The sequence below is a fragment of the Aricia agestis genome, chromosome 16 (genome assembly GCF_905147365.1).
Source record: "Aricia agestis chromosome 16, ilAriAges1.1, whole genome shotgun sequence".
Classification (NCBI taxonomy): domain Eukaryota; kingdom Metazoa; phylum Arthropoda; class Insecta; order Lepidoptera; family Lycaenidae; genus Aricia; species Aricia agestis.
In genome coordinates, this window is record NC_056421.1 from 10757010 (window position 1) to 10767554 (window position 10545).

A 10545-nucleotide genomic window follows, 5' to 3' on the forward strand; every position below is an offset into this window, starting at 1 on the left:
TTTTTTTTTTAATTCGTTCCGGTCGGAAACCAAAGACTTTATTGAGGGATTTTCCTATGCGTCAAGAATGTCTAGGAGGCGAAACTTTTTTTTTAAGCAATAGCAACACTCTTTTGACATTTGTCCTTTTGTTGTATCAATACTCTATGACATAAAATTTACAAAACAAAGATTTTCAATTTGCATTTAGTTTTACAATGTGAAAACAACATGTTACTGTGATTAATATTAATAATTAAACTGAAAGACGTGTCATAGTGCTGAAAATTTGAAGATTTTCATTGAAGAAAAATAATAATACGAGAAAATATCACTGAAATTCTCGCGTCCATATTTCCGATTCTGATCGCACAATCGCCATAGTAGCAGGTAATTAAGCGTTTGTTTTATCCATTTTATCTGTTTATTTTATTGTATAATGCAATTCTAAGTAGCCTGAGTAAGTATTATGTGGTATAATAAAACAACAATTTTACTTAAACCGTTTACGTAAACAATGAACTGTCAAAGAAATCTATCATATAACGCGCCTAACAATGATTGATACTTTGACTTAGGTGCTTTGCGTTTTTAGACGTAGGTATATAAAATTCTCGTGTCACAGTGTATGTGCTTAACTCCTTTAACACTTTGATGCAGCGTAATATAATATTATAATTATTACGTTTTTAATTTTTACGTTACGTTTACAGGTAGCAGAAAAAGCGTTTAACGAAATAACCGAAATGACTGGGAGAATTTATACTATCATTTTGGAACACTGAAAATAAATACAAGGAGTGGGAATTAACCCTTTATTAGGATATCCTAAATTCAATATTGAAGAGCTGATCATTGAAGATGAAAGTGCCTCTTCACTGTGACACCACTGCTGTAACTATATGGACCTAGAAAGTGGCGATGATTCTGTTTCCGGCTGCATTGTAGAATATTATTTGGATTATCATATTTTATTAAAATAACAAAACCCTGTTTTTCACTTATTTATTTTTTGTATTTTCTTAAATAAGTAGTTCCATAATAAAAAAGGAGTGAGCTTCTCTCAGCTCTCACTGGTCATCAAAGTAGCTCTGCAGCTCTCAGGGAGAGGGTACTTAAATAACAGGTGTTATAAATTTCTAATAATATGTAGCACTAGTGACTAGATGTCCCGGTGAACTTCGTGTCACTTATAAACCTTCCCTGGATTTTAGTCTTTAAATATTCCTGGAAAGGAATATTTAAAGACTAAAATTAGCCACATCAGATCAACCGTTTAATCGAGTTATTGCATTTTTATATAGTCCGTCAAGAAAGTGAAGAAGTCAAAAAGTGGCAACATCGTAGTGTCATTTCTTTTTAGGGTTCCGTATCCAAAGAGTAAAAACGGAACCCTTTTACTGAGACTTCGATTTCTGTCCGTCTGTCTCCAGGCTGTAACTCAAGAACGGTAATAGCTAGAGAGTTGAAATTTTCACAGACTATGTATTTCTGTTGCCTCTATAACAACAAATACTAAAAACAAAATAAATTAAATATTTAAGGGGGGCTCCGATACAACAAACATAATTTTTCAAACATTTTTTGCTCGGTAACAATGATGACAACAAGTAGGCACTTGAAATTTTCACAAAGGCCATAATTATAATATGTGTTATATTTTAATAATATTTAAATAAAATAAAAATTTAAGGGGTGCTCCTATACAAAAACACAATTTTGGCTGATTTTTGCTCTATAACGGTACGGAACCCTTCGTGCGCAAGTCCGACTCGCACTTGACCGATTATTTCTTAGATTGATTTGAAAGGGATGAGACACTACGATGTTGCCACTTTTTAATTTCTTCACTTTCTTGACAGAGACAGACTATGACTTATACAAAGATTATAATAGGGAGGTACTTTACATAGATTAGATTGTTTCTTGTAATGTCGTAAATTAAACACACGATATAACTACATCATAATTATTTCAAATTGTCTTAACTACATAATATATATAAATCATAATATTTACAACGTGTTTTTAAACTGTATTTAATATAAAGTATCAAAATCTTTTATAGTGACTGGATACAGTGTGGCCATAAGAGGCCTCACCGGAAACATGTGGCGACTCTATTAATGTCGTGACTTTTTTGACGGGCTATATTTTTAATTCGATTGTCAAACTGTTTCCATTTTAGTAACTAGATAGCGTATGGGTAGACAACTATCGGTAATACCCATTGACTTTTATAAGTGGATGCGGCATAATGGTCTCTACCAAATCAAAATACTGTGGCCGGTCCGCCATTTTATGTTCCGGTTCTCCGAGGTACGTAAACTGTCAAAGTGTCGTATTATAGGGATGTCGAAATTGAAAGAAAATATCGATATATCGATACATCGATATTTGAAAAAATATCAATATCGGTCTCGATATATCGCGAAAAAAATATCGATATATCGGTCAAATTTTTCTACCAATTTGCTTTTTTTTTAAATGAATTTATAGTCCGTCAAAAAAGTGAAGAAATTTTAAAAAGTTTGTCCTTGGATCGGTACGTTTATATTTTTTCTAAAATGTTTGTTATTTTACCGATGGCTTGACTTCGTATGTGCTAATTTAGTTAATAATTAGACAATAAATAAGGTTTAGTGATAGAATAGTAACATAACATGGCTTGATTTTCGATATTATTTAATCACCATAGAAATTACTTTTTATTTGACGTTTAGTGATGTACTTTTTTATCGAATTTAAAAAATATAAGGTGAAGAATCAGATCATTTATCTAAAAGATTTTAACCTTAATAGCTCACTTATAACATCTTACTTATCGATATCTTCGACAAATGTCAACCGAGTGTCCCATCACTATAGACCGCCATGTTTAGTTCTTGGCAATATGGCACCGGCCACACTTTTTTGTAGTTATGTCGCTTCCATCTGTTTCCTTATTCATTGGTAATACCAGGGAATACCATCAATAATTGCTACAAAACTGGGCAAAAGAATGTAAACCTTGATACATTTCAACTTGAAAAAGACGCAATAATATTCCAATGAATAGGATAATAAAGTTATTATAACGATGTTTCAGCTAAAATTCACGGAAGAAGGAGCCCTATTTACCGATATTCACACCAAATGTCACAGGAATTATACATTTTGGTTTTGACAACATCTTACCTGCACTTGTGCAAGATAACGGATATTTAATGGCTAATATTTTACAAATAATGAATATCAAAAACCCAAAAACCATAATTTGGGAAAAAATAATAAAAACCACACCAACAATAAAAAGTAGAAGAAGTTTGAAAGTGACATGCCCGCCAAAACACTTTCAGTTGTCAAGTTTCAGTTTGACAAGACTCCTAAATGGGGAGGCTTACGCCAAAAGAAGAAGAAGAAGTTTTTATTATGTCAGCGTGTTCCTAAACTATTACCAGTGTACTGGCCTAATCGCTAAAGAATATATTCCCATATTGGGGAAAGGTTCATAGGAGGTGATACGAAGTTCACCGGATCGGGTGAAGTCATAAATTATTAAAAATGCACGTTTCGCATTGCCGCAATGGCTAATGCTTACACGTCCATCTTGGACGACGTTTAGATCACAACTGAACACGGCCATCATGTAGAGGTGTTGCGACCATTGCATAGCCATCGCATGCGCCATTCGATCGCCCAGCGCTGGCCCATCTTGAAGAGGGACCATCGGTACAAGCAAGAAAATTGCGTTATTGCGATATATTCCATTGCGGTGCGCGGCGTTATTATCGCAGTGTGTAACAGTAACTACATGCCCATCCTAAATCCTAATACAAAATGTACTGAAAAGTAAAAACAGATATCGCTATAACGCATGCGTTATTATCGACCGATAGTAATTATTATTAGTACTACTTACTTGATAGACTTTGATACTAATATTATTTTAGTAGTAACGCGCCTGTGTGCGAGAGCCTTAATTTATTGTCTTTGAAATTTGATAATGTCAGCTGTTTGAGTGAGTTCAGAGTTGTCAAGTGGTTTGCATTTTGCTTGATTTTGCTGACAATGACAAACAATGATAACACAAAAAGTTGTTGAATCTTTATTATAAATAATGTGAATTGCAGATAATAATTTTGTTATAAGTTTGCCTTGGTTTATAAGAAGTAAGAGGAAAATATAATATTGAAATTGTACGTGGATATAAGGGAAAGTATAAGAGTAAAGTCGATTGTTATCGGCCCAAACCCAAAATGGATTCTTGTTTAGGAGTTGAGCAAGATTTAGACAAAGCCACTACTAAGTTTACGGCTTTAAATGATCAAACAAGTACTGCTATTGATGAACTAATAACGAAAGTGGAAAATTTGAAGAAGGAACTCGCAAAGCGTAAGTTTTAGATCAATTATTCGTCTTTGTGACAAGTGCTTTGCCATGTTTTAAAAACTTAAATGTACTTTCTTACTTTCTCTACATATTATCTAGTGTATTTACTTATAATAAACGGCTTTGCGGATGAGTCTGTCGAATAAGGACAGTGTTCCACAAACACTTTATTTTTATGGAAAATCACACCATTTAACAAACAAACCCACATAAATATATAAAGTTTTAGTAGGTAAGCATACAAGTTGCTGTACACACATAAAAATTAAGAATATGAAATACATTCATTACTTTACAACCTTTATTTGTGTTTGTTAGTGACTTCTATGATATTTTGATTTATTTATATGCATTATCTAAAATAGTGACATGTAATACATTTCACTATTTTTCTGTGCATATAAATAAAATTACAATTTGTAACTGACATAGTATTTTACACATTTCAGAATCTCCCGATGACCCATTACCACCAGAAGAAGTTAAACTCATTGTTGATATGATTGCATCCCTTAAACAGGCAGTTTTTCAGATGTCCACAGGTACAATGTTATTAAAATAAATCAATGAAAAAAAATACATAAAGATTGAATAATACATCCATTTTGCCTCAATAAGTTGATGAATGCTTTATCCAATCTTCTGCCTCCAACAGTATATAATAAGCTTAAACTTCTAGATAACGTATTCATTACTAGGCAATTCAACGTATTCAGTTTCATGACAGTGAAACAAACTCAAAATCTAATTATCTATTATGACAGTTTAATATTTTATTAGTTTTTCACATTGAGTGATGATGATGATTTTTATTTCAGATCATCGTGAGCTTCATGCCACAGTGTCTCGTGTCGGAAAGTCAATTGACAGACATTTCATTGCTGATTATGCCGCTGTTGCTCCTAAGGCTGAATCATTCTGTTCAGACACTAACAGACCTCTTATGGAGCAGGCTATAGCACAACACTTGTATAGACAGGTATAGTCCGTCAAGAAAGTGAAGAAATTAAAAAGTGGCAACATCTTAGTGTCATCCCTTTTTTCTTAGATTGATTTGAAAGGGATGACACTAAGATGTTGCCACTTTTTAATTTCTTCACTTTCTTCACAGACTATGTTATACAATTACAGACAGGTTCAACTTAATAGTAACTTAAAAACCTTTCATCATCACTAAGCCTAAACCTTAATGAAATGTGTGTGGTAGGTAAACTTACAAAATAATATGAGTTTTGGTACTACTAGGTAACAAGACTCATATATTTTGATACTAGGATGAACACCTGAAAATATCTGTTTACTTTTTGATTTAAGGAAGATTTTCTGTAATGGATCCTAAAAGGAAACCTACTATACACCTTAAAAGAAAAAAAGACTACAGTGGGACAACGCTTTATATGAAAGTGGGCGGGGGTGCCGCAGGTAAAGGGAGAACTGTCAAAAATGGTGTTTCCCTATTACTTAGTACTCACATACAGTTTGCTCGTTTGAGCAATCACATCAAGCTAAACCCGTGGCTTGGGCTTTTGTCTACACATTCAGCATTCAGCATTGCTTGATATATTTAATTTCATCATCGGCTCGAAGCAAGCCTTCGACCTGGCTCGATGCGAGCCTTCGCTGCTGCTGCTGTGAGTTTTGCGATCCACACAGTAATTATTACTCGATTTGGAGTAAAACTATAGAGCAAAACCGCATGTGAGTACATAGCATAATATGATGGCGGCGTTAGTTCCTTTTTTCGCCACATTCATTTAAACCTTTGTCACACTATAATTTGTAGATGTTACGTTTCGCCATCTTGCTCTTTCCTGTCTTATTTGCTTTTTTAATTTATTACAATATCCATGTTAAGGGCCTGGAAGATGTCGGGGACGCGTTTATCGCTGAAGCCCGCATACCACCGGTGGAGCGCACATGTGCGTTCGCTCAGCTGCAGCGCTGCGCTGCTGCGTTGGCTGAGGGTGATCCGCAGCCAGCGCTGGAATGGGTCGAGGAGAGAGCTGAGGACTTGACACACTCACCGCTGCCGTTTACTTTACACAGAATGAAGGCTTTGAAGGTATGGACACCTAAAAACTATAACATCCATAATCAAACAAATGTCATTTTTATAAATTTTTTAATCTACAACTCTGCAGTCCATGAAGCAATGTATGTTAAGTTTTATATTTTGCATGTAATATTTGTCATACTATTCTTGTCATGATGTGTATTCTATATTTTACGATTTCATGAAAGAAAATAAGTGATTTAAAGAAATACAATAAATATTATACATTTAAAAAATCTCACATTCTTATTCTTGATGTGTCGTCTGACGTCTCCTAATCGTCACACAAGAGCGTGGAAAAAGAATATATATTATACACTCAAAAACATAACTGACACAAAGACAGTCAGTTAAAAATGTCATTGTCTATTTCAGCTGGGTCGCGAAGTGGGCGTCGGCGCAGCCATCGGCTACGCCCGCGCGGTGTTCCCGGCGCACGCGGCGCGGCACGAGCGCGCGCTGCGGGCGTGCGTGTGCGCGCTCGCCTGGTGCACGCCCGCGGCCCCGCCCCCGCCGCCGCACTACCGCCGCCTGCTGGACCCCAAGGCGTTGGGTGAGTACTTCTTCTTCTTTTTGTTTATGGCTTCTATGTGAGTCGCCATAATATTAAAATTTGCTGGCGTAGACTCCATCCTTGTACTACATACATTGTTTTTATGAAGAAAAGAGTACGGTGAAAAATATGCAATTTGCTGGGTGACTAGTTGAACCAAATATAGTAATAATGAAGTAGAATGTCATAATATTATGTCATTTGAGATGACTTATATACATTTTCTTTACCTGCATCCTCTCGAGTGCGAACCAGAGGTCCACCGCCGGCCACGGACTCTCTCAACTTGGTTAATACAAAATACAAATTAGCTCTCCGTTCATAAAAAGTTTTTTTTTGTTAAAATTCTGTGAATCTTCATTTCAGGAGCGGAGGCCGCCGAGGTGTTTATACGCGAGTCGTGCGCGCTGCTGCGCCTGGCGCCGCTGTCGCCGCTGGCGGGCGCGGTGTTGGTGGGCGCGCGCGTGCTGCCCGCGTTGCACGACATCCGCGCCAAGATGGCGCACCCCCACGTTATAGCGGCCTGGGCGGACGACGAGCTGCCGCTGGAGGTACACTGAGGTCTCCCACACAAAACCGCGAATTCGCATCGCAAATATCTGTGACAAAACTCATGCTATAAATTACATTGCGATAAGAATTCGAAGTTACGTGTGGCTGGATTATGTCACACGTGTCATTTAGTTTGAAGTATCCATACTAATATTATAAATGTGATAGCGTGTCTGTCTGTCTGTTACCTCTTAACGCCTAAACCAATAAATCGATTTTGCTGGGTGTGAACATACTTTTAATCCCGAGAAAGCACATAGGATGAATTTTTATCCAAGAAAAATGTACTTACGGTTCCCGTGCGATAAACGGCATCCACATCATTAATTAACTATTGTCTAACGTTACACTCAGGTTGATCTCGGCGAAGAGGGCGGCAACTACCACAGCGTGTTCGCGTGCCCGATCCTCCGACAGCAGGCGTCCGACGCCAACCCGCCGATGCGGCTGCTATGCGGACACGTCATCTCGAGGGACGCGCTCAACAAGCTCACTATGGGCGTCAAGTGAGTACGACAGTTGTATTAGTTAGATCATAGATGTTATATTAAATGCTTCGTTAATATTGTTCGGCATTGTTCAGCTCTGTTGGTCAGGGAAGTAGGCACAGAGTGGCTGAATGTAATATAGTATCTGAACCTATACGACCTGCAAAACTTCAAGAAAAGAGCGTATTCTCTCTTAAAAGGCCGGCAACGCACCTGCAGCTCTTCTGATGTTGCGAGTGTCCATGGGCGACCGTAGTTGATTTCCATCAGGCGACCCGTTTGCTCGTTTGCCTCCTTATTTCATTTTAAAAAAAAGTGGGAACGCGCTCAAGCTGGGCGTCAAGTGAGTATGATAGGGTACATAGAATAGTGCTACATTAATTACGTTAATACCATAAAGTTAATATACCTAGCGGAATAGAGAAACAAAGTCCTGAGCAAGAGAGATGTCACTATCAGTAACACTGCGTGATAAAAAGAGACGTGTGATACATGACAGCAGCACTCTTTTTTTGACGTCCAGTCGGCACGTGCCGCACGTTGACAATTTAGTCCCAATTTCACCAACGACTGTTAAAGTTAACGCTCGAATTAGTATCACGTTACCTCTTTCGTTTTTCTTATGAGTGAAAGAGAAGACATGACATTTTAACAAGCTGTTAACACTAACAGATGTTGGTGAAATTGGGGCTAATTCTATGATGTTCAATCATGCTTGTGTAAGTGTAGATATGTACACATATTTTTACACACAGATGAAACCAATTTCGGTTTCGTTTGACAGCTCGAGATTGTTGCTCTATTATTGTTGCACCCCTGTATTAACCATAAAGTTAATTATATTTATTATAAATATAATTAATTTTATGGTTAATACAGGGTCGTTATATTTGTCGCAGTCATCTGGTTAAATTTGCTATTTGTCTATATGCATTCGCGCATTGAATAAAACAACAATTGAATGACTAAAGGTTAACTCTTCAAGTCATTGATTGTAACGTGACGAGAGGACGTAGTCGCTAGCCTAAGGATGCGTTTTGGGTATCGAATGACTACACGGCCCGGGGATCTATCATAAATGACGTCATAATTCACATTATGTGAAGGGAGGCCGCATTCACTAGCTTATAGGCGTCAAGTGTCTTTTGCCAGTGAGACGTTCTTGACGTTAGATATCACTCATCAAACCTATACACTATACAGGTTGTTTGGGTGAACACCGTTATCCTCAAAACCATCAAATGAGCCCGTCAAAATGAACAACTTTTTCTATGAGAACAATGCTGGGAACACAAAAAATCCGTCGTCATACCCATACAAATTGCCGATCCGGACAATTTGTATGGTTATAAAGACGGCATTTAAAAAAATACCCGCGATAACCACACCTTACCTTACGATTTGAGGCAAAGAATTGGCATACTTAACTTCTAACCTATGAACGGCAATCAGTTTCACAAAGGTACGGGACTCATGTGCACGAATCCAACTCGCATTTGCCATATTTTTTACTCTTTGTTATTTATTTCCAGGTTGAAATGCCCGTACTGCCCCATGGAGCAATCGCCGTCGGAGGCCCGTCAGATTTATTTCTCCTAGACGTTACTTCAAGCCTCGATCACACGTAGAACGCTGTTATATGTTTTGTATTCGAATGTAGATGCAATCTTTCAGATTAAAATTTATATTATGCGTCAATTGTAATATTATTTACGTAGTTTTTATAAATAAAAAAAAAATCTTATATTCTTTTTTGAGAGGAGTAAGCTAGGGACAGTCCATAAAGCTAATATACCTAGCGGAATAGAGAAACAAGGCCTGAGCAAGAGAGATGTCACTATCAGTAACACTGCGTGGTAAAAAGAGACGTGTGATACATGACAGAAGCACTCTTTTTTTGACATCCAGTCGGCACGCGCCGCACGTTGACCATTTAATCTCATAGAATTCATGTTCAATCATGCTTGTGTTGGTACGTACACATATTTTTCACACAGATGAAAACCAATTTTGGTTTCGTTTGACAGCTCGAGATTATTGCTCTATTCCGCTAGGTATATTAAATTTATGGGACAGTCACACCAAAACTAAACGCGACAATATCATGAAGTAGTATTTAAATAAAAAACAAAATGATTCTCAGTACATAATTTATTTAATGGATATGTACAAAGACAAAAAGTTATAATTTACAGGACAAATAAAAATTTGGCAATAATATTTAACAACAGCTTTTAGTGGTATACGTAAGCCGGCAAAATTTAACAATAATGATTTATTTTAAAGTTATTTTATGGCGTAGCTTTTACTTTTTTAAATAGTAAAAATTAATTATATTATGTACTAGTTATTGCTTGCATGAATACATTATCCCACTGTTTGTGGAAGGAATTATCTTATTATACAGTTACATTACGTGAGCCCTAGAATATTTTTTTTATCAAGCTAATTTTTTGTGAGTAGCTTTATTTTGATAAGACGAATAACATTTTTATTTGCGGAAAATCGCGAAAGTGATGAAGTCTAATAGAGATAGAAAGGATTTCATA

The 10545-nt window shown here is 36.6% G+C and overlaps 1 protein-coding gene across 1 annotated transcript; it reads left to right on the forward strand.

Annotated features, from left to right (window-relative positions):
- Positions 1–4007: 4007 nt before the first annotated feature.
- LOC121735067 (E3 ubiquitin-protein ligase RMND5A) lies at positions 4008–9694 on the forward strand. The gene is made up of 8 exons (XM_042125734.1): positions 4008–4353; positions 4800–4892; positions 5169–5329; positions 6206–6412; positions 6779–6956; positions 7323–7507; positions 7863–8014; positions 9529–9694. Exons 1-8 carry the CDS (start codon positions 4218–4220, stop codon positions 9593–9595), a joined length of 1179 nt encoding a protein of 392 aa, XP_041981668.1. The 5' UTR covers positions 4008–4217; the 3' UTR covers positions 9596–9694.
- The last annotated feature ends 851 nt before the right edge of the window (positions 9695–10545 follow it).